The following is a 25,805-nucleotide window of genomic DNA, read 5'->3' as shown; positions in this document are numbered from 1 at the left end:
TTTTTCTCGTGGGCCCCTAGCTTGATAAGCAAGCCTCTGACGTAAGCCTTGTGGGCATTCCACAGTATAGTGGGATTGTCTATAGACCCAGCATTGGTTGTAAAATAATGCTCTAGTTCGGGTAAGATCTGTTTTTATATTGGGGGCGTGAAATAAGAGAGGCGTTAAGCCTTTAGATTGTGTTACTGTTGGCAGTAGATACTGAGTACAGCTTCATTGAGACCAGGGCATGGTCAGACCATATAGTAAGTCTAATTTTAGTTTCTTGGATCAATTGTAGGGTGTGCTTGTCAGTCAAAAACAGATCTATCAGGGAGTATGCATTTTGTGTGTGTGAGTAGAAAGTATAATCCCTTTCTATATCATGGAGGCACCTCCAGGGGTCATACAAGTCCTCTGAGCATATCAGAGAGGTAGATAGCTTAAGGGCAGGGTTTGAAGTAACTAGTGAGGGATGTACAATTCACCGCATATGATTACGGGGCCTTGTCTGAAAGGTTCCAGTTTTTCATAATGGTTTTGTAGAAACTTTTCTGATTGGTGTTGGGAGAGTAAACATTAGCAATAGTCATTGTGTGATTATTAATAGCGCCATTCAGGATTATGAATCTGCCATCAAGGTCTATTTCGATGTGAAATGGTTGGAAGGAGACCGATGAACGCACAGCAAGCATAAGCCCAGCTTTTTTCTTCGTAGAGTTAGCGAAAAATCAGTGTGGGAATTGTTTGTGAGAATAGGAGGGGGGTTTACGGAAGGAAAAATGTGTTTCTTGCACACATAGTATGTCGGAAGCGTGAGCTAGTGCTTCTTTCCATAATATATTTTGTTTATAGGGGAAATTTAAGCCTTTTGCATTGATGGATGTGAAAATGATAAACATTTTGGTTGGTGTTCAATGGAGGGAGGGGAAAGTATAGGGATTAAGCTTTTTTTTGTCGCACACAAATAAGTTTAAGTAATATCAGACCTATGACAGTGCTACACAATAGGCAAAGCAAGGCAAACAGAATAAAGTTACCAGAATAACAATAGCACACTGAACAAAGTTGGTCAAAGAAATTAAACTATGTAAAAATAAAATAATGTGCTTGCCACCTTTTCCTTCTTGGGGAGAGTTTAGAGCGTAGTCAATGTCACGATCACCAAGGACATTCGATGGGATGGATAATTGCTGTTTTGTAAAACTGAAGGTGACAAGGGGTACCTCGCAGTGTAAGAGGTGGAGAATTGGGAACATAACCGGCGGGTGATAGCAGAGGTGTTGCGCCAGACATCCTGAGTATGTGCAGGCGGTCGATGTGGTCGAGGATCAGGCAGAGGTCAGATGACTAGGCCCCAATTCAGCACTCACTTGATGCCATCTTCGGGTGTGTAGATGTTGGTGGTTTGATTTCGGAACGTCACTACTGTAACGGCTTACCTAGGTTGGAGTCCATGGTGCAGAGATGTATGCTCACCCTTACAAATACACACAGCGCACAGTAACAAGGTAATAAGCTACCTGGGCTGTGAATCTGTGCACGGGGGCTGACAGGAATTTGCCAGATGATAGTCGAGGTAAAGCCGTAGTCAGGGATTCCAGAAGTCAGAATAAACGATAAGCAGAGCGAGGGTCAGAAGCCGGAGTCATTCTTGGAACGCTGTAACTAGAATACAGGAATACTGGAACACATGAATACTGGAACCTTTGGCAAAACAGGAAACAATGAACTGACAAAGCCCTCAGAGTGAGGCAGTTTTATACCCGGCTGATTGGATAAACTGCCTCAGCTGAACCAGGAGAGACAGGTACAAATTGCAACAAGATCCAGAGTATGGCCCTAGTATTTCATGCAGAACTAGGCAAAGCTAGAAAGCAGGCTGAAAGGAGCTGAGGTGTGGCTCAGAGGCTAAGAAACAGGAGCAGTAAACAGGCAGTCATAAGTTCAATACCTCCTTGAGCCACTTGGGGCATGACCACGCCTGGCTGTCTGCATAGCACGGTAGGGACCGTGACAACTATCAGCTTGGGAGGAAAGCCCCATTAATATGGTATGTTGTGAGAATTGCAGTGACTTGAGGAAATTCTCTTCTTTTTTGAGCTGTGGCAGCAGAGATATCTGTATATAAAGAGACAGATGAGTAGATATCTGGGAGTTGAGAAGTGGATCTGGCAGCAGACATGATCCGTTCCTTAATTTGAAAGAAGTGGATGCGTGCCAACACATCTCGTGGACGGACGCAGGGAGAGGATTAGGCTTGGCAATACAATGAGCACGGTCAATAATCATGTTAGCCTGCCTCAGTTGAGGAATAAGTGTGAGGAATAGTTGCTGGATGTAGGGGACCAAGTCAGGAGGCTTAACGGACTCTGGTATATAACGAAACTTGATGTTATTCCTCCTTGATTGGTCCTCTAGGTCTACAACTTTGGCCTGCAGGAGGTGGATTTCTTCAGTGTGGTAATCATAGGCATCCGCCATTTCATTGTAGGCTGCAGTATGTTCAGTGATTAGTTTTACTAAATCATCTATGCGGTCTTCTACATGGTCGATTCTGGAGTGTAGCATGGAGATAGAGGACCGGACCTCATTGTGCTCTGTAGGGAGAGCAGCATAAGCTTGACGGTATGCTCAGACGCAGGCTGGTCAGAGGCAGGTAAAGTAGCCAGGGAGACAGAACGGTCCTCCTCAGGGCCTTTAGCTGCTGGAGGATCCCAGTGCTGTTTTTTAAGTAGTGGGGCTTTGTTAGGGGAGAGGCCTGGAGACTGAGAAGTTCTCTTACCTCAATCAGTGGGTGAAGGCTGAGAGGAGTCAGTGTCGGGAGTGGAGCTGTCCATCTCTTCTAGTGTGGCAGCATGTTTCTGTTACCCCCTGGTGTCTGGAGAGGAGGCACGGGATGACACTCCAGTGCCATCTTTAGTGTTCTGCATGGCTGGCTTGGGGAAATAGTCTGTGAGGTGGCGTGGCTTGTGCAAGCTGTTGTTTTTCCTTCTGGACATGCCATCCCTGTGCCGCTCGAGTCGTCTTCCCCCCACTGTAGCATAGAGGGGAGAATCGCTGAAAGGGAGTGCTGTGCGTTACGATCTGTCCCAAGGCTGAGTGAAGCTGAGGAAATAAGCAGCTATCTCGCTCCACAGACAGCCACGCCCCCCAACATTGTGCAGATTTTGATTTCTCCGATTTCTAATAAATATCAGTTGTTTTTCCTTCCTGTGCAATGCATGTGGTGTAATGGGCTTTGAGAGCAGGCCCCCTGTTATTCACTTGTAATGCTGTGACATGGGTTCTTAAGCTCACCTGTGGAACTACAGATTTAAATAATCGGTAGGCTGAAGGTTTGATAGTGGGCCATTTATAAGAAAATGCCTACATGGGCTGTTTAGGAATTTATTTTACTGTTTTAATTATATTTTCAAATGGGTTACAAATAAAATATCCACCGAGGGTTTGCAGCTGTTGCATTGTAAGTGAAGGTTGAGCTATACAGCCAGATAATCAAAAGATTCCTGGTATTCCAGTCATATAATTGTCAATGTGAAATTCTTTATGAACCAGATTTAGATGTGTGTCACAGTGTTCAGGTTGCCATAATAGCTAAATAAGATCTGCACGCAAGCATCAGTGCTGTCATAGAAACCTATTTGGATGATTGTAGGGAGCATGGGGCACATGCAATGGGCATCATATGAACACAAGGGGTTGGCTGGTTTATGCATCCAGAAAACAAAGATACAGACACTTTCCATTTGTATAACACAGTGGTGGAGAGACACCATAATGCAGTTTTTGGTCCACATGGGGTGTGAAGGGAACATGGAAGGATGCCAGTTTGAGGAAGGAGACTTTTTTTTTACACTGTATGTATATTTCTACATTTAACTTCCTAACCACAGCAGTACCACTTCTATTGACAATGCCCTAAACATGTCAAGTTAAAAAGTCTCAAAACAGATAAAAATTAACTTGCATAGTCCAAAGTACTTGGCTCAAAGTAGTGACATTGGATTTTATGTCTAGTGGGAGTTACTAGAGAGAAGAGCTACTAAACCGCACACAAGAAAAGCTGGTCAAACATTTATGTGAGAAGATAGTATTATAACAATGAGTACTACAGGAAAGGTAAGAGTTTTCATGCTCAGTACATAAGAACCTTAAAAATGAATCATTATTATCAAATTTTAATGTTGTAAAGAATATTGATAATTACAACACAGAATCAAAAACATGATTGAACATGCATTTCAAGTTATTCCAGTATTTATTTTAAAGTATATGTAAACTCAAGGCTTTTCAACAACACTAAGGGGGTTATTTACAAAAGGCAAATCCACTTTGCACTACAAGTGCACTGCAAGTGCACTTGGAAGTGCACTTGCAGTGCACTTGGAAGTGCAATCACTGTAGATCTGAGGGGTAGATCTGAAATGAGGGGAAGCTCTGCTGATTTTATCATCCAATCATGTGCAAGCTAAAATGCTGTTTTTTATTTTCCTTGCATGCCCCCTTAGATCTACAGCGACTGAACTTCCAAGTGCACTGCAAGTGCACTTCCAAGTGCACTTGCAGTGCACGTGTAGTGCAAAGTGGATTTTCCTTTCGTAAATAACCCCCTAAGTGTTTTGGTTCTGTGTCCAGTTGGGTAATCTTTTATTTAGGGGAATAACTTAGATAATTGCCACAGGTGTCCCTATTGGAAGATGTCCCCTCACTTCCTGTTCTGGTGTTCTGGTGGCAACTGTAAAATGTAGGATTTCTCATCACTTTCACCTTGGTGATAATGGACATTAGGAAAAACAGACTGAATCTCCCAGAGGGAACACATCTCTCTCTCTCTCTCTCTCTCTCTCTCTCTCTCTCTCTCTCTCCCTCCATATACTGTATATATATATATATATATCTCAAACTTGCTCATCCACACTATATTGCCAAAAGTATTGGGTCACCCTTCAAAAAAAAAAAAGGGGGGGGGGATTATGGTGCGGGGTTGTTTTTCAGGGGCTGGGCTTGGTCCCTTAGTTCCAGTGAAGTGAACTCTTAAGGCATCAGCATGCAAAGACATTTTAAACAATTTCATGGTCCCAACTTTGTCGGAACAGAGAGAGGGGGTGCCACAGAAGGACAAGAAACTGGAAGTCATGTTCCCCCAGCTGCAGCATACTGCCAAGTTTTCTCCAGTGACAAAAGGGAGGGGATGATGAGGTCACTGACTGTACCTGGGTGCCTGAGAGAAGAGAGGAGAAAAGTGATGAGGAGGAGGCACAACTCCAACGAAGCAGGATGTCCTCCAGGGGGCAGCTTAAGGGCAGCCACCCTATTGCATCACACCACAGAGCTCCGCAGATGCAGGATGCTGCTGACTCCGCACTGCCTTGCAAAAGTTCCTTGGTGTGGGCTTTTTTCGACATATCTGCAGCAGATTGCACCATTGCTGTTTGCAACCTATGTATGAAGAGGATCAAGCGTGGCCAGAACAGCACCTGCTTGGACACCACATGCTTGACCAGACATATGACGACCTGCCATGCAGTCCATTGGCAACAGCGCCTGAAAGACCCACATCATAGAAAAAGGCAGACTTCTCCTTGATCCTCATCTGGAATCTCAAACCCTACTATACCTCCAGTCCTCTCAAAAACATGCACTGAGAGGAATGAAGGTATAGCAATAGGTGCCACAAGTACTTGCAGGCAATCTGCTATCAGTACACCACCAGTTGATTTCACTAGGCAAATTTTGCTACCCCAGTTGCTGAACCGTAAAAAGAAATTCTGTCCCAGCCATCCACATGCTCAGCGTCTAAATGCTAGCCAAATTGCTAGCACTGCAACTGCTGCCTTTTCAGCTGGTAGACTCTGCCCCCTTCCGTGAATTTGTGGAATGTGCTGTACCACAGTGGTAGGTTCCAAAACGGCATTTCTTTTCACGTAAGGCCATTCTGGCTCTCTACCGTCATGTGGAAGGCAATGTTTTGGCCTTGTTGGACAGGGCGGTCAGCAGCAAGGTTCATATTACCGCTGACTCATGGTTCAGCAGGCATGGGCAGGGACATTACCTTTCCTTCATGGTGCACTGAGTAACTCTGCTGGCAGCTGGGAAGGAAGCAGGACAGGGTTCAGTGTTGTTGGAGCTTGTTCCGCCACCACGCCTCCAAAAAGCTAGTGGTGATTCTGCCACAGCTCTCTGCTCCAAACCCTCTTCTTCTTCCTCTATGGCCTCTTCTGCAGAATTGTCCTCTGAACCAGCAGTGCTTCGTAAGCGTTCAAGAGGCTACTCAAGCAGTCAGGCTAAAAGATGCCCTGCAGTGCTTCAGTTGGTCTGCCTAGGGGACAGGAGCCACACTGGGGCAAAGATTCTGTCAGCTCTGCAGGGGCAGGCTCAGAGGTGGTTGATGCCACGGCAGCTTGAGCCAGGAATGGTTGCATGTGACAATGTCACCAACCTTCTCTCCGCAGCGTGTCTCTTGGGTGCTTTGGAGGAATACGAATGGGAAGGACACAACAGAGAAGCTGTGCATAGAGTACTTTTTCAGGCCAGAAGGCTGATTATGACTCACTGGAAGTCCGATAGGTCCCCGACTGTTAAGGAGTGGACTGAAAGTATTAACACGACTCTAAAAATGGAAAAGTTGATTTACCAACATAGAGGTAGCATGCCAAAATTTGAAAAAATATGGGGTCCATGGTTAGATGTACCGGGACTAGCACCTATGGAACTGGTATACGACAGGTTGTTAGGAATCAATGCTGGGTGAGACATGGAGAGAGGTTAACTGTGATTGGAACTAGCTTTTAGCTGTTATATTGAGATTGTTACTTGGCTATTGGATTATGTGTTGCATAAGAGGTACTGTGTAATCCTGTTTACAATGTTTGTAATGCTTTCCCTGCAAATTTAATAAAATCTTGTTGGATTAAAAAAAAAAAAACCTTCTCTCCGCCCTCCGACAGGGACACTTAACCCATGTTCCATGTTTGGCACACGTCCTGAATTTGGTTGTGCAGCATTTCTTGACCAGGTACCCAGGCTTACAAGATCTCCTGAGGCAGGGCAGAAAAGTCTGTGGTCATTTCTGCTGGTTATACAATGCCAGTGCTCGGCTGGCTGACATTCAACGGGAATGCAACCTGCCCACCAACCGTCTCATTTGTGACATGCCCACCAGGTGGAACTCAACATTGGCAATGCTGCAGCGGCTGCACACACAGCAGAGGGTCATCAATGAGTACCTGTGCGAGTATGGCAACAGGACAGGGTCAAGGGAGCTTGGCTTCTTTTCGCTACGCCAGTGGCTGCTGATCAAGGATGCATGCACTGTCCTGTCACCATTTGAGGAGGCCACAAGTATGGTGAGCAGTAGGGATGAGCCGAACACCCCCCGGTTCGGTTCGCACCAGAACATGCGAACAGACAAAAAATTAGTGCGAACGTGCGAACACCGTTAACGTCTATAGGACACAAATGTGAAAAAACAAAATTGCTAATTTATAAGCCTTATATGCAAGTTATTGCCATAAAAAGTGTTTGGGGACCCGGGTCCTGCCCCAGGGGACATGTACCAATGCAGTGATTTTAAGAATGCTTAAAGTTAAATGAAAAGTAAAAATGGAATATTCCTTTTAATATCATGCCTGGGGGTCCCCTTGGTATGCCTTTAAAGTAGCACATTTTCCCCATGTTTATAACAGTACTGCAGCAAAATTACATTTCTAAAGGAAAAAATGTCATTCAAAATTGCTTGCGGCTGTAATGTATTGTCAGATCCCGGCAATATACATAAAAAATAATTGAAAAAAATGGCGTGGGTTCCCCCCTCAATCGATTACAAGACCCTTCAGGTCTGGTATGGATATTAAGGGGAACTCCACTCCAAAATGCAAAAAAAAATGGCCTGGGTCTTTTTTTTTTTTTTTGCATTTTGGAGTGGAGTTCCCCTTAAAATCTATACCAGACCCTAAGGGCCTGGTATGGACAGGGAGGGTGGGGGGGGGGTTGAGGTAGACACACACACCGCTCATTCCTATACACAAGTCAAAAAGGTGCCATTCATTTAGTACCCAAGTTAATTAGGGCTCCTGCCACTTACCTCCCTGGGGCTCCCGTTCTTGTATCCAACAGACATTTAATTCTTAGGCTGAACATGGAACTTTCCACACATTACACAGCTCAGATTTTAAGAACCATCAGGTGCAATGCTGCATGACAAGGCAGCAGACCAATCAATTTCCAGCCAGCTGGGAGGTGAGACTATGCAGAAAGCAGTTTTTGGAGCTGTGTGCAAGTAAGTCTCGCCAAGTGTGGTGGCAGGAGGGTCTGCAGGGTGACGTGGTTCTCCACACTGATACAATATGACCCAGACATGAGGAGGGATATTATGTGACCAGAACCACCATTAGAAATCATGGAGCCCTGTGCACCCTACTTGTCAGGCCCATACCCACCTGCTGACTCGATTTGGCCCAATGTTCCCTATCAATGGCACTATGAGACTATATTTTGCAGCAGTAAAAGTAAAGTACCAAGAAATATTCTGAGAGAAGGAGAGAGTAGAATGAAGCTCATCACTGATTGGCTTCATCATTGTGTAGCTGCCTCTTTACTCTCGTACTGTTTTGTTTAAGGGCAGTAGAGAAAAGTTGGGTCACCAGTCTCTCTCTTCTGTCTTGTAGGGCTGCACTTATCCAAAGACTGTATACTGTAGACAGAAATAGATGTTCTTTTTCATTGTATAACAGCTCTCATTTCAATGTTCTATACTTCAGTAAGGCACTGCAAAGAGCAATGGATGTGTGAAACATGCAATTTTCCTGGAAAACCAATTAGAAATAACCTCTTTATTTACCAGAATATGTTCAAGTGAAATCTGATTGGGTGTTCTAGTTTACAGCACTGCCATAAGATTGCAACTTTTGCCACAAGCCCACAAATGTCTGATAGTACTATAACACAGTATCTGTGCTCTTCTTAGCTGCACTTTTATTTTGTATACAGGTTATAAAATGCAAAGCTGCTGTGGCATGGGCCGCAAATCTGCCACTGGCGATTGAGGAGATCGAAGTACAACCACCAAAAGCAGATGAAGTTCGTATTAAGGTGAAACTTTTATTTTTAAATCTGTTTTCCAACTATATACAAATCTTTATAAGTACTGTGGAGGACCACATAAAACAAAAATCTGTACTAATATTTGGATTTTGGAGTGTTCAAAGTCAACTCAAGGCTATGAAAAAAATGATATACAGTATATATAAGTTTTAAAAAAATGTGTATCATTTTTTCAAAGCAACAATACAAGCCAAGTTTTACACAATATATACTGGTGTTTTTCAACAGGAGGTAAAGAGATACAGGCAAACATGTAAAACGAAGAGTAAAAGCTCCACCTTCTGGCTGAAAGAGTTCAAGGACTGGCGCCCTTCTTCCACTGTTTTCCTATGCACTCCTTGTCCAGCACTCACCTCTGCACCCCCTGCACCCTTTGAACACTGTTCACTTCCGCACTCCTACATCCCTTGTCCACCAATTAGCTCTGCGACCCTTGTAGCCCTTGTCCATTTTACACCTCTGCACCCCCTACATTATAGCTCATCTCTTGTCCACTGCTGTGTCTTTCATCCAACATTCATTCCTGCACCCCTTGTCCATTGCTCAACTCTGCCCCAATTTTTTCCCCTGCACCCCTATTCCACCACTGCTCACCAATGCAACCCCTCCATCCCTCTTCCACCATTCAGCTCGGCAACCCCTGTAACCCTTGCCCATTGTTCACCTCTGAACCCTTTGATTCCCACTCACTCCTGCATCCCTTGTCCATTACTAACCTCTAATCCAATGCTAATCTCCACACTTCTTGTCCATCTCTTTGCCCCTCTGCACCCCTTTTCCACCTCTGCTCACCTCTACACCCCCTGCCCTACTCCTCCACCAATGAACCCATCTGCACTGCACCTCTGAGCTCACCTGCACTCCTGCAGCTCCCTGACTCTCAACACCCAGGACACTAAATTTTCCTGACTCCCAGCAACCCGGACAATGCACCACTTGCCACCAAACACCCCTAAGACTGTATTTCCTCTGCTGTCACATCCTTCACAGCCCCGACACTATGCCAGGTGCAACATGCTGTTCATGCCACTGCTTTGCCTGTACTCTCTATCTCCACCTACAGAGATGACGAGTAAAAATCATAGCAGGCAGCAACAGCCTCCCCATTTGAGACACAAGGCAAGGGATGTGGTACATGTGTCCAGTGTGGCGACCCATCCAAAGCAGGTCTGCGAGCCATATGCTCTAAAGGATTGAATATGTTATTTTCAAAAGCCAGTGAAAAGGAAAAGTAATGTTGAATAAAAGCACATGTGGGTTTAAGCAATAATCTTTTGTGAATACATTTTTAACAGTCTTTCTGTATAGTCGACATTAAACAGCTTTAGGATAAAAAGGATGTTCTTTTTAAAATCTTTAGATGGTGAGCACAGGAATATGTCGGTCAGATGATCACGCAATCCATGGTACTCTAAAAGGGATAGAGTTTCCGGCTATCTTTGGTCATGAGGGAGCTGGAATAATTGAAAGTGTTGGAAAAGGTGTAACCAATTTAAAACCAGGTATTTTGATTTTAACAACCTATTTTTTTTAAAGCTGTTTAAAACATCCAAAAGAACATGTGTAAACATATTTATTAGGAAAGTGCAAAGACCAAAAAGGATGCAAAAAGTGCAACTAATTAAAGTGCATCTGTTATTTTATCTTTGTTACTGTGCACTTTTTTTTAATCCAGACCTAATAAACCATGCTTGGACTTTCACTGACAACATGAGTTTCATTAATTTATTTTATGCTTGCTATTCAACTAAGCAATTACACACACAGTACCTATTGTCTTGTAGATTTGTATGTACAGAATGTAGATGTCAACCTAGATCATTCGTACTGGAGAGTGAGTACTGCCTGTTATTTTGGGAAGACTCCTCCTAGGTCCACACATCACATGGTCAGTAGTGCAGATCAAAATATTAGGGCCCTCTTTAAACTTTACTGTTCCTCTTCCATTGTTCACCCTTATCACCTTTGCAGGCACATAAAACGAGTAGGATGCACAGAGCCTTGTGTTTTGAGTGCTCTGTGCACCCTCAGCATTTGTTTCCTCCCAATTCCACATGTGAGGTGACATCACCTCCTTCCCAGTGCAGCCTATAGATACAGATCTCCAGAATCTTTGGAAAATGCAGATCCTCTCCCAGACAGTGACTTATTATTTAAACTGCTGGCAGACTCCATAGACTTTTAAAAATGGATGTCTTCCAAGTTTCCCAGGTGAGCTGACAGCTATGGTATAGATGAAAACACTTATGTTATATCTAGAAATTAACTAATCTGGCTGACTTTCCCTTAGAACTGTTATAGAATGTATATGAGCTCAGTTTTATTGGAAACCCCTCTCCAGGATAAATTGGTAATGATAGATTTGAATAAAAATCACAAACCAAAGATTCTCCATTTGATTAATTTAGTGAGCTCTCGATCTAGTTTTATTCGTCCAGGACAATTGACTGTACAGCAGAATTGTTCCCACTGCTTCTGATTGATCAAACACATATTTACATGTGTCTGATAAGTGATCATAACTGAGATCAATTAAATGATACTTTTGCACTTATAACTCAGATTCTATTTTAGATTGATATTTTCATTTAAATTCAATATATGGAATATGGCATTGTATGATATTTTTATTGATGATGATAAACCACTTCTTTGAGCATTGTCTCTAATTTGATACAGGCATGGCCACCTTAGGGCACCATGTGCCTGTGACTGGTAGTCTCAGGAGATTTGGAATGGAATTTGATGCTTTCACTACTGTGCTGCTCATTTATATTCTTTCTGGAGATAAAGCAGTACCTGATGATCTGCAGCCAAGGATCTACCTGCTTCTACTTTAGTCATTTAGTAGATATGTGCTTTCTGAACCTCTGCTTACTCCTACAGTCATTGTGTAGATGACCAGTAATGAGGGTGGCATGAGAAACTCCTGCCTCCACAAATAGACACAGTGCAGAACAAGTCATTATAAGTTGGTAATGGGGTAACGACCATTTAATTTCCTCTTCAAATGTGCTGTAGTTTAATATGGTATAATACTTTGCAATTTGCACCCTTATGCACCCTTAAGAATAGTATCTTTAAATAAATTATACACTGAATTGCCAACTAAAATAATATATTCACATAATTTTTTTTCCTTATTTTTAGGAGACAAAGTCATTCCACTTTGGCTTCCTCAGTGTAGAAAGTGCACAAGTTGTCTAAACCCAAACAGCAACCTTTGTACTAAAGCAAAGTAAGTATTAGTAAGCAAGTTTTTTTTTTGGTAGAAGAGAAGCTGTATGTTTTGTCTGCCTAAATACCATATTTGTTTCCATTATCAAAAGCAATTTTTTCATTCATATTGCCTCTGGTGAATACTCAGACTGGTGTTTGTCCTTTTCATCTGTAAGATGCTGAACAATGGAGCCTAGTGGCAGAATAATGTACCTATATTAGCAGTGGATATTAACATGAAAAACACTAAAAATACATGTAGTAGGTTGAGAATAGCTGGCCTTTCTTTTTGAAAAATCATCCACTGTATGGGAAGTCTTATTTTTTTGGACTTCCATGTGCAAATATAGCATATACCAACATAATTTTACTAATCCACAAGCAACTACCTACCACTCGAAAAGGCTTATATTAACAGTGGTCTCCCCCATTTTTTGAAAATGCTTCTTACAGTCAAATCAGTGTAGCTTTGTAGACAAAATGTAGGAAAATCAGTCTCCCAGTGTTAATAATAACTAGGAAAAGCCGCTATGATGATGATACAGAATACCAGCACAGCCGAGTAGTAGATAGAAAAAACAGAAGGGAAAGAACCCCACAAGATTGACCCCGGCTAGATTAGTCAAGGGGTGCATTAGCAATAAGGGCAAAAAGACCAGCTGTTTTGGGTCCATAAATCAAGGACCACAGTCTCGCTGTAAGCCTCCCTGGCTGGATCTCAAGTTAGCAGAGGTGCATGTTCTCAAGCTAGAAAGTAAAAAGAAAAGTCTTCTGCTCAGATCAGATTCAGGTATAAAAGTGCATTATTTTTAATGTTTGCATGTTCGAATGTTTAAAGGTTTCATTCTGTACCCATAGATTAAAGCAGTTATATTCAGGACCTTTTTAATCAATGGGTAAAAAATAAGATGTTGATTATATCAGGTGCGGTACGGGAACACATGGAAAATCCCACTCTTTCCCATGACGACGTTGTACACAAATACAATTTATGTCCTTTTTTTCCACAAATAGCGCTTTCTTTTGGTGGTATTTGATCACCACTGCGTTTTAATTTTTTTGCACTAAAAACAAAAAAAGAACGACAATTTTGAAAAAAAAAAGAACAATATTTTTAACTTTCTGCTATAAAACATGTCCAATGAAGAAAATCAAATTTCTTTCTTTAATTTAGGACAATATGTATTCTGCTACATATTTTTTCTTTTTTAAATCCCAATAAACCTATATTGATTGGTTTGCGCAAAAGTTATAGCATTTGCAAACTGTGGGATGTTTTTATTTACTTATTTTACTAGTAATGGCGGTGATCAGAGACTTATAGCGGAACTGCGATACAGTGGACATTTGGACACTAACTGACACTTTTGACACTTTTTGAGGACCAGTGACACTAATATAGTGATCAGTGCTAAAAAATGTGCACTGTACTTATGACACCACAAGGGGGTGGGGTCTTTGGGTTACGTCACTGCATGGCCACATAGCTATATAAGACATGTCAGACATGGAAGCTGACAGAATTATAGGAGCCAGCATCGGAGAAGGAGAGTTTTTTTTTTTCGGGGTGGAGAGAGACATTGTGATTGACGTTGGATCTACATCGGGGGACATTATTCTTAATAAGGGACTTGTCAAAAACTGCCTCATGTTTTTTGTTACGCTTCACTGTTTGTTTTTTTTGGGTGAATGGGTAGGGGTATTTATTTATTTAGACGTGGGGGTTTCCCCTCAAAATCCATACCAGACTGAAGGGTCTGGTATGGTCTTGGGGGGGGATGCCCACACTGTTTTTTTTTTTTACATTTTGCATTGCTAACACTCCTCTGAGCACAAGCCGCATGTCACAAGTTGGAGCAGTTAAGATGCTGATCCAACTTCAATTAAATTCAATGGGTTGAAATCGGACAGAAGCCAGACCAAAGTAGTCCAGGAACCTTTTTCAAAGTCGGACTGACACAAGTTGGACCAGTTAAGACTGCTCTTATAGGGAACCATTGATTTTAACTTGTCATACGACCTGCGCTCTCGAAGTTGGAGCACTTGTCGGACCAGTGTAAACTGGCCCTTAAGGTGGGAGGTGTTTAGTTGTTCTGTAGGGCTGGGCAGGATTAGAAGCATGGATAACTATCAACAGTGCAGCAGAGGCAGAAAGCAGGGAAGATCCAAGCTTAATGGATTTCTGGAATGAACATCAAGTAATTTTTTGCACTCGTCAAGCATTTTTAACTGTATATTTAACGACCAAAGGGGAGCAAGTAATATTCAGGATGATAATATGTAATAATAGTATAATTAGTTTATTGTTAGGGTTTACATACAATTTAACTGTCAATTAGGTTAACAGAGAATTGGATAATTCTGTAGGTAAGGCTAGGTTGACAATAACCTGCACGGTAACACAACATTTTAACATGCAGCGCATTGCAATGCTTGCTTTTTTCTCTTTTTTTAAAGTTTATTGGAAGTTCTACATTGTGCGTTGCACTGATGTGATGTGACATGAAGATATGCTGAATTTTTTGTTCACTGCAATGTACCACCACATACCAGTATTTTGGTGTAAACAGGATGCATAGAAAACAATTATTTTCTATGTGCCCCAGTAGTGACCCGCGTGCATCTAATGCAGAAAAACGCAGGTCACAGGACAAAATGTGAACGAGCCCTTCATTCTGAAATCCTTTTAAACATTTATTCTGGTAAAAGACAAACCTTAAAAAATGATGTACATATCCCTTTGTTCCCTTTTATTTTACATACAGCTTAAGTGAATCACAGGATGTAAAGCCTGACACAAGGTTTTCATGCAAGGGAAAGGTTGTGAATCATTTTGCATGGTGCAGCACCTTTTCGGAATATATTGTCACCCCTACTGATGCTGTTGCAAAGATTGATGACAGAGCACCCATGGAAAAGATATGTCTTTTTGGGTGTGGTTTTCCAACAGGATATGGAGCTGCTGTCAATACTGCCAAAGTAAGTTTTTTTGTGTGTGTTAGACCTTATGAGTTAGGGCAAATATCACCAATGTTGCTATATTAACCGCTTCCCTACCGGCCACAGTATATATACGTTGTGGTAGGGAAGCATTTATACGGGAATCGTGGTTGAGACTAAAACCATGATCCGGGTATCCGTTTTTAGTGCTGGCGATTCTCTTTCAAGTAAAAAGTAATCTGAGCTGCTAAGCAGCCACTGGATTACTTTTACAGGTGGCGGGAGGGGTTCCCTACCCCCCTCTCATACCCCGCCTTTACCAGGATCTCCCAAGCTACCAGGAAACCCAGTAATGATTCAGCCAGTGGCATCCAGCTCTGGACTTACAGCCAGAGGAACTCAAGTTGTTCCTCCCACTGTGTGATGTCAGAACCTGGAAGCGGCGACTATTTAGTCACTTACGGGTCCGCTTCTTTGTTTACTACCTGCATAGCGGCCAGTGAATCAGCCATACTGATCTGTGTTTAATCGGCTGTATTTGAGCCCAAGGAGAGATGGGGGGTCTGATAGACCCTCCATCTCTCCATAAAGAGAACCTGTCACTGCTATTGCTGTCACAAGGGATTGTTTACATTCTTTTTGACAGCAATAAAAATTATAACTTTTTTTTTTTTTTTTTAGAAACAGTGTAAAAGTACAAAAATGTTATATTAAAATAAATAATAATAATAAAAGAATATATATCGACCCTGTGCCTCCGTGCTCACTCGCAGTGGCGAACGCACACGTCGGAATGGGGGAGAGAGAGAGCAGCCCAACTCTAAGTGCAGCATGTGGATCAAAAACTATTTTAATATAATTCAGGTCAAACTCACATTTGAGTGGCTATAAACAAGCATTTGTTAATGGATCCTTGGTGATCCTTGGATATCCTAGGTGCTCCCTTGATGTCCAGCTGGGCAGCGGTAAGTATACAGTCCCTGGCCGCACCGGTGGTCTCTGCAGCTCAGAGGCTGGATTGTCTCACAGCAGGCATGTCAGCAGGCACGCCAGCACACTTGGACAGGGGGCGTGGTTGAGCTCACATTCGGAGCATGCGTACTCCTTCATCAGGCATATGATCCGGACATCCTAATGAGTGGAGGGGGCGGCGCAATGGCCTGCAAGGCGCAGCAGACCAGCGCTAGTCCCAGCAAACCCCACACAGTTCTCACAAAAGCATAAGCCTTATACAAAAAACAATGCTTTGGCCGTAATACATTAAAAAGTCTGTATACATGTACATATAAAGCATAGAATAAAATAAATTAATAATAAATTGATTTATGCCGGATTTGGGAATAGTAGTGAAGGTTGCACATTCCATAATAAGTTGTAATTACTCTTGCTATACCTATCAAGTATACTTAAAGGCAGGCGTTATGACAAACTCAAAAAAAATTATCTGTAAAAATACACTCACCTCAGTCCCGCACACATATGTACCACACATGTGAGGTATCACTTGAACCTCACAGCGAGAGCAATTATTCTAGCACCAGACCTCCTGTGTAAATCTAAACTGGTAACCTGTAAAGGCTTTTAAAGTTTTCCCTATGTATAATTTAAACCGTACCGTAGTTTGTCAACATTCCATGAGCCTGCACAATTTTAAAGCGTGACATGTTTGGTATCTATTTACTCGGTGTAACATCTTTTATATCTCACCCAAAAAATTGGTATATTGTGTTTTTGTTCACTAAAATTCATTACAGTAATGTGTATTTTTTCCCCAAAAATTTAATTGGAAAAAACGCTGCGCAAATATCGTGTGATATAAATAATTGCAACACCCACCATTTTATTCTCTAGGACCTCTGCTTAAAAATATTTAACATTTGGGGGTTCTAAATAATTTTCTAGCAAAAGAAAGATACATTTAAATATAGGAGAGAAGTGTCAGAATTGGCTTGGGAAGCAAGTGGTTAAACTACAAATTTCAGTATAAATGCATTATAAGTTTGCCATCACATTGCTCCAGTCACAGACTCACTAAGGTGTCCATGTATAGCTAATATCTCAAACTAAATTTGCCTGTTTAGAAAGGCATCAAATCCTGTCTTGAATTCTGTTCTCCATCCCATCTATTGTCAAGAACAATTTCATAGTATTCTTCTTTAGTACAGCTTCCATAATGTTTAGGCATCCAAGGAGTCTATCAAGATACAATAGGTAAATGTCCCAGGACAAGGATACTCACAACTATTTTAAGAAGAGTGACAGTTTCAGTTGAGTCCAACTTTTGAAAATTTAATGCACCATGCTAAATATGTAAAGTATTGTTAACTGAGACAATTCTATGAATTAGGTGTAATTTATCTGCTGTTCAGGTGAAATTAAACCCATTTAAACAGTTTTTCAAAAGAAAGCTCAAGTTAGAATTGTTCAGTAAAAATGATTTTTGATTTAATGGTAAAAAATATTTTTCTTGGAGTTCATCAAGAGACACAGGGCTCAATTCACAAAGAGTTATTTTCCTCTTAAAGAGGAAGTAAACCTTGGACTTTTTTCCTTTTTTTTACATATTAACATCCAACAATGTATTGATAAGCCTTATGCCCTGTACACACGGTCGGATTTTCCGACGGAAAATGTGCGATCGGAGCTTGTTGTCGGACATTCCGACCGTGTGTGGGCTCCATCGGACATTTTCCATCGGATTTTCTGACACACAAAGTTTGAGAGCAGGCTACAAAATTTTCCAACAACAAAATCCGATCGCGTCAATTCCGACTGTGTGTGGCCAGTTCCGACACACAAAGTGCCACGCATGCTCAGAAGAAATTCCGAGACGGAACAGCTCGGTCTGGTAAAATGAGCGTTCGGAATGGATACAGCACTTTCGTCACGCTGCAATGTTTTGGTTTTTTTTGGTTTTTACTCCAGAATACTTTTGTGTGTGTTTTGTGTGTCAAGTTACCACAACACCATTGATATCTTGTATTATTTGTTTAGATTATTAGATTATTAGATTGTTTAGTGTTGGTGTCCCTTGTTAATTTCACATTGTATTTTGAAATGTACCTGAATCCTCACCAACAAACTTTTTTTTTTTAAGGAAAACACACATAGGCGATTATTATTATTAAGGGCTCACAACCAAACAAAGAGGGAGGCAACGCTGGAGAAACAGCGGAAATTGGTGAAGCTTTTGGCCCCCAGGGCACACATCAATTATTTCACAGCAAAATTGGTGGCCTGAGGAGTCCATATGTAAGGAAGTGCAGTCTGGTCCAGAAGTCCCAGAGATCCGGAAAGCAGCAGATGACATCTGTGTCCCCAGGCTGTGGTCATACAAGAGACTGCATCTTTTGCCAGACCAGACTGAACACAGGGCCATCACTCTCTGGTCTTCCTTCCACGCTGTGGCTGTGGTGGTGGAGTTGTGGCAGCAGGAGGAGGAGGAGGGGGATGGTCCAACTCACTCAGGTGGGTATTGGGTGTGATTTCGCCACTCACCCCCTTAGTTAGGACTTTATACAAAAGGTCCTCACACAGCTTGCATTGACCCTCCTGCATGGCCTGCAGTTTGGTGGCAGCCATGCAGGCAAAGGCCTCTTCAGGAGTGGGGTGGCTCTGAGGGACGCAGAACCCTTCTGAATGAGCCTGAGCGCAGAATCCTGAATGTGACTCCCCTTTCCTGGGTCTTTTGTATGGAAGGCGGAGGGGAGGAACCTGCGATTCGGTCAGGCTACGACTGGTCCCAGGCTTCTCCTGGCTGCCACTTAGCCCCGCCTCCTCCTGGCTGCCACTAACCCCCGCCTCCTCCTGGCTGCCACATTCCACAGCCTCCTCCTGTGTGGCACATTCCACAGCCTCGTCCTGGCTGAGGTCTTCCTGTGTATGAAAAAGGGACATCGTTTTAGTTTTTTATTCATCAATCACACACAATTTTCAGCTCATGATTGTTGCAAATTGAATGTTAACAAATATAACAGACTATCATTCTGAGCCCAGCATTTTTCATTCTTGTCCAAATTATTTTTGGCCACTACTGTCTATTGATATGTAAAACACTTTCTTAAATCAGCAATTAGTGATCAATAATAACATCCAGTAAAGATCATTTCTTTATTGACCAGAAATCTGTAGAACAATGCTATACCTGACTCCATCTGGGCTCCTCCACTTCTTCCTGGCTGGAAGTCCCAGGTTGGACATTGGAAGCCTCAGCTGGGGTGGAAGGAAGAGTGGAAGGAAGGGTTGAGAGGGATTCCCTGACTCCAGTCTGCTCTGACAGAAATTGCAGTCTCTCATAGTACCAGAGCCTGGGGACATAAATGTCATCTGCTGCAGCTCCGGATCTCTGGGAATCCGTGACCTTCTTGCGCTCCCTAAGATAAGTGCTCCTCAGGCCACCAATTTTGTTTTTTAAATAGGGGATGGTTGCCGTGGGGACCACCGGCTTCACCAACTCCAGCAGTTTCTCCAGCGCTGCCTGCCACTTTTGTTTATTATTGTAATGTGGATGTTTCACCTGCCACAGACAGGGCAGCTCCCTGTACTTGTCTATGAACAGGGGGAGGAAGTTGTGGTCATTGAAGCCATCCATTTTATCTGCAAGACACAACACGAGACAAACCCTAATGTCAGGCAAAACGCTCCTAATCTTGTTACAATATAGGCCTCAATCTAGAAGCAGTATAGGCCCAAGTTTAGATCTTACCTTCGTTATCATGATCGGTGCCTCTGTGATACTCCTTCCTCCGCTCACAGATCGTACGTACTACGCACGCGTGTTGCGCTTTATACACAATGCGCATGCGTGTAACTCCGCCCGCCCCTGACGTTCTTTCTAGTCTATTCCCTGCCCCTTTTCGTTTGGTGCAGTGGGGGAAGAGCACATGGCGGAGACACAGCAGGTGCGTGCTAATTATAGCAACGAGGAGGAGGGGGAGGAAATCCCTGAGCCTGAAACATCTGGATCCAGAAGGAGACGATTTAAGGCATCAAATATGTCCTTTGGGGAGATGTTGGAGATGGTCGACATCCTGAGGAAGGCCGACTATGACGGGAAGTATGGACCTTACCCCAACCCCAATGTCAGAAAGGCCAAGATCATGGCGAAAGTGGTCAAGAGCCTGCACCGGAATTTCGGGGTACGACGATCGAAAGATCAGCTCAGGAAGCGGTGGTTGGACCTCAAATTAAGAGAGCATGAGCAGTACAGAAAGATCCGGAGAGTGCTGCAAAAAAGTAAGTAGTTGTGCTGTGTGCCGATTCTTTTTATGTTTATTACGTTCATGCTGCTCCATGTGCTTTTCTTAACTGTTATCCATTTCTAAATGTGAACTTTCATGTTCATGGGCGGCCTAGAAAACACCATTGTTTTGGCCATATACATTTGCCCACATTTTTTAGGGCCTACTTGTCTGAAACTAATTTGGTTGTGTAGATGTGTTTGTTACTAGAATGAAATGCAAACTAGATTCTGTGTAAGGAGAGGACACTCAGCAGCTGTTTACACATCTGGACGCTGGAGCACTAGTGTGGGACACAAGAACACCCTTTTTATTAGGGGTCCCACACAGGTGCTCCAGTGTATACTATAGGGGTGTCTCCATCTGTGAAGCTTGTACAAAACAGGTAAAGTATTGAAGCTTGACAAAGGACCATAAAAATTCTACATCTTGGAACTCTGCCAAAACAGACAATTGTACCCCACTTCCAAGCAATGTTTCATATTTATAGTTCTGCCATCAAATATCTGTGTGCTAAGTATACCATTTTTTTTTTGACATAGGGGAGAAAAGACTTGGAGGACACCCCTCATCCGAACAGACCAGAGACCCCTCACCTCTAGAAGAAGGGGAAATCCACCCAAGACAAACAGAGCAGGAGGAGGAAGAGGTGGTGGAAATTGGCACCACAACAGGTAAGTGTCTACGACCACAGGCTCAGGTAAAAGATGGATGCCGGCATATTTATAATACCTGTTTTTTTTGGGTTTCTATCTTTTTAGGTGATCGTGATGTTGTGGATCCAGATCCTTTCACCTCGGAAAGTGCACAGATCCTGATCGGGGAGATCATGGGGTGTAATTGGGACTTGGAAAACATCAAGAAAAACATCAATGATGTTATTCAAAAAAATAAGAACATCATTGATGTTTTGGGGAGACCAAATCCAACCCCTCCAAATCCCTTTTTTTTTGGTGTGCTACAATTTTTTAACATTTTTTGTCAAATTGTAGAAAAGCCAAATTTTGAAGAAGCACACAGTGTGTCAACATGTGCTATCTGCCATCACGGGAGATCAATGGACGCGTTTTGGGGGTGAAACCCCTTCCTCAATAATAAAGTAGCTGTGAGGAAGGGGTTGCACCCCCAAAACACGTCCCTTGATCCCCCATGATGGCAGGTAGCACATGTTGACATTCAGCTATTTGTGTGCATCTTCAAAATTTGGCTTTTCCGGGGGTGATTTCACCCCATCTGAATGCAATATCAAACACAGTTTTGAAATACTCATGTCTGATATTGCCTTCAAGTTCTACCAAATGTGAACTTTGTAAGTTCAAGATTTGTGTCTTTCTTGTTGGTTTTAAACATGCCTGTTTTATCTTAAATAGAGATTTCTACTTTTTCTAATGTGACCCCAAAAATTGTTATCCAACAAACATGTTGGTTTGTTTTAAAAACCTTTTCTAAATGCACATGTGATTGTGCTGGTATTAAAAAGATTGTTAATCAAGAATGTGTGGATTATTGTCTCAACACTACAACACTTTTGTGGTGCTCGAATTGCTGTTTTCTGTGATAATGGGTGTTATTTCCTAAGGGTAAATCCACTTTGCACTACAAGTGCAGTTTCAAGTGCACTTGTAGTGCAAAGTGTCTTTGCCTTTAGTAACTAAATAACACCCAACAGTGCTTTGTAAGGTTACACAATCACACCATTTTCAGGACTCAACACATTTCTGTCAGGGTCAGCTAAAACAAACACAAGCAGGAAATGTCACTAAAGATTTGGTTATTTTTTTTTATTTGAAAAAGGTTTTACACATTGTCTGGCATATTGATAGCCCCCCTACCCGCAAAGAATTCAAGGTATCTTAGCCAGACATCACGGGCACTCAGGGGGGGCAAGCCAGGACGGTCACTTTCAAGCGCCGCCAGGGTTGGTTCATTTTGAATTCCGGCCTCAGGCCCAACTGAGCTAGCATAGTTGGCAGAATGTTGCCGTAAAAAGATGTGTAGAACACAGCACGCCAGGATAATGTGATTCAGTTTGTACTCCGCCATATGTATGGGTGTAAGAAATAGGCGGAACCGGCTGGCCATGATTCCAAACGTGTTCTCCACCACTCTTCTGGCTCTGGCCAGCTGGTAATTAAAAACCCTCTGGTCCGGGGTGAGGGTCCTCATCGGGAATGGCCGCATAAGATGGTCCCCCAGCGCAAAAGCTTCATCCGCAACGAAGATGAATGGGAGTCCTTCCACATTGTCTTCTGGAGGTGGCAAGTCCAAACTGCAATTCTGGAGACGCCTGTAGAACTCCGTCTGGGCGATGACTCCACCATCGGACATCTGGCCATTCTTCCCCACGTCCACATACAGAAATTCATAAGTAGCTGACACCACCGCCAACATGACAATACTATTGAACCCCTTATAATTATAATAGTACGACCCCGAGTTGGGTAGTGGGATGATGTGGATGTGTTTCCCATCAATTGCCCCTCCGCAGTTAGGAAAGTCCCACCGCTGGGCAAAGTGAGAGGCCACAGTCTGCCATTCCTGTGGCGTGGAAGGAAACTGTGGAATAAAACAAAAAAAATTAGTCTTTTTGCACATAAACATGGAAAGCAGATTAGACACAAACATTCTTGGCCAACATTAAGATACCATTTATTCATGGGAATTTTTAAAGACCAAAGTAGAAGGTACACCTATCAGATTCCCCCTCCCCCCCTCTCATGGGCCATTTCTAACATTATAGGGGGGGGACTCTTGGACAGGTAACCCTCTCCACTTCATTGAGAGATGAATGCCTATATAATGTGTATTACTTTGAACAGACCCTCCTTAGTTACACTATTGACAGCCCACTGGACAGGTAAGAAGTGTCATAATACAAAGAGATAAATACACATTGTACACATTTTAGCACATTTGGACATTCTGCTATTACCTATCAAGATAATAATAGGATACCCAAACTTTAAACAGTAACATTTGAAAGTATACAGGCAGGCCCTTGCACCACATGCTTTGGGGAATTCATCCATATATCTGACCACAAAAGAGGTAGGTATATAGTGTGTATGGGTTTGGCAAAGTCAGCAGATAGATGATTGAGGATAGATAGAGAATTGGTATCAGCTGACTTAGCAGTTGGGGGGAGGGAGGGTTCAAAATGATTTGAGGACCCACAAAAAAAAGCCTCTGGCACTCTGCCTGAATTTGAAGCACCAATCACATTTTAAAACATTTTACGGATGTTTGGGGTAAAGCACTACTATGGAGCTTATAAAATACATTGTTAAGTGACTACATGAGGTGAATCTAGGGCCAGGAGAGCATGCTGGGGAGGTAAGTAAAGGCAAATATGTATGAAGGACAAAAAAAAATAATTACATAAAATCCAGCATGCATGAGGACAAAGGGGACATTCACAGCATATTACAATCATGGTAATTAGGGAATGAGGAAAGAAATACAATATATTAGCAAACATTATATACAATAAAATGTGATATTAAAGGATAAAAATCTTACCTTAATATACTCCTTCTGCAGGACCTGGATGATGGCAGAACAGGTCTCTGGGATAATGATCCCCAGAGCCTGGGGGGAGATGCCTGTTGAGAACTTCAAGTCCTGCAGACTTCTCCCCGTCGCCAAGTACCGCAGGGTGGTGATGAGCCTCTGCTCCGGAGTGATGGCTTGCCTCATGCAGGTATCCTGCCTGCTAATTTAGGGGGTCAGCAAAGCCAACAAATGGTGAAATAAGGGGTCCGTCATCCGGAGAAAGTTCCTGAAATCATCAGGATTATTCTCACGGATCTCATGGAGCAAAGGCATATGACAGAACTGGTCACGCTAAAGCAACCAATTCTTGGTCCATGAACTCCTCCCCACCCTGTTCATGGACTGGGCTTGTGTCAAGGTCAGGACCAAAACACCAAGCCCCCGCACGGCACGAACTCTACGAGGAGTACGTATACGCAACATGGCTAGAAAATGGTCAGCTGCTCAGAACGAAGTAACAGAACGCACTGAAGAACAGCAAGGCCTATGAAGAGCGACCTGAAAAACAGTAACGAATGAACAAGAACACAATGACAAAGTCACGCGTAGCTTGCTGCACGCACTGAAGAGCAGATACAAACCTACAAGCACAAACTGAATAGCAGAAAACGATCTGAAAACCACAGGTCTGAAAAAGCGCGAATCGTCTCTCACCAAACTTTTACTAACACGAGATTAGCAAAAGGAGCCCAAAGGGTGCCGTGCTTGGTTCTGAAATGGCCTTTTCTAGTCTCGTCGTACGTGGTGTACATCACTGCGTTCTTAGCGAGCGGAAATTCCGACAACTTTGTGCGACCGTGTGTACGCAAAACAAATTTGAGCTAACATCCGTCGGAAAAAATCCATGGATTTTGTTGTCGGAATGTCCGATCAATGTCCAACCGTGTGTACGGGGCATTACACTTTAAAAGGTGACAAAAACAAGGTTTGGAAGTACCTTTTTTTTCCTTTTATAACATTTTTCCTCTTCCTGGTATCGGCCTCGCCATTTTTACTAATGATTGCTGGCTCAGGTGCGGACGTAATTTCCGCCCTTCCTTTCCTTTATGTTGCAATCTCGCTCAATGCGCGATCGCGTTTAAACCAAGCCTCTATCTAGAACAGCTGCTTCTCTGCGCTGCTATAGTTCACTCCCCCTGTGTGACATCTTATACAGTCACAAGGGGAGAAACAGGAAGGAGAGGAGGAGGGCACAGTATCGCGGGGCTTCCTCTGTGCCGTTCTCAATGGAAGATAGTGAAGATAGTGGCACACATAGCGTGTTGTTAAAGAAGCTAGGGACTGCGCATGTGTCTGTGACATCACCACAGTTTGCAGGACGGATTATGAAGAAACAGAAAGAGTAAGTCAAATTTCACAGGCAGCGATCAGCTGCCAGTACTATGCAGATTGTAATGAGCTAAAGTGAAAGTGGTGAGTTTACAACCACTTCAAAATCTGAGATAAAATAACTCAAAGCTTTTCTGTAAACGCTACTAAAATAAAGCATGGGTTATTTCATCAAAGTGTGAGGTATTTTACTCTCATGAAACCATTTGGTATTTTATCTCATGACATGATATCTAGTGGGATGGATACAGTGGAGAAGGATTAGAACCCCTATCAGATTTTAGTGCTAATAAAGAGTAAAAAGTTTTAAACCATAGAAATACAGTGGGGAAAGAAAGTATTCAGACCCCCTTAAATTTGTCACTCTTTGCTATATTGCAGCCATTTGCTAAAATTATTTAAGTTCATTTTTTTCCTCATTAATGTACACACAGCACCCCA

At 42.7% G+C, this 25,805-nt stretch overlaps 1 protein-coding gene across 1 annotated transcript in view; it reads left to right on the top strand.

Moving 5' to 3' along the window:
• The first annotated feature begins 3,951 nt into the window (after positions 1–3,951).
• LOC141110112 (alcohol dehydrogenase 1-like) overlaps positions 3,952–25,805 on the top strand; it is a 46,140-nt gene continuing 24,286 nt past the window's right edge. Inside the window, exons 1-5 of the mRNA XM_073601331.1 lie at positions 3,952–4,101; positions 8,971–9,072; positions 10,445–10,586; positions 12,235–12,322; positions 15,069–15,282. Of these exons, the coding sequence (XP_073457432.1) occupies positions 4,084–4,101; positions 8,971–9,072; positions 10,445–10,586; positions 12,235–12,322; positions 15,069–15,282 (564 nt within the window). The 5' untranslated portion in view covers positions 3,952–4,083. The remainder of the gene's footprint in view (positions 4,102–8,970; positions 9,073–10,444; positions 10,587–12,234; positions 12,323–15,068; positions 15,283–25,805) is intronic.

Source organism: Aquarana catesbeiana, linkage group LG01 (genome assembly GCF_042186555.1).
Source record: "Aquarana catesbeiana isolate 2022-GZ linkage group LG01, ASM4218655v1, whole genome shotgun sequence".
NCBI lineage: Eukaryota > Metazoa > Chordata > Amphibia > Anura > Ranidae > Aquarana > Aquarana catesbeiana.
Note: the sequence above shows the minus strand (reverse complement) of the source record. Positions and strands in the feature narration are given on the sequence as shown.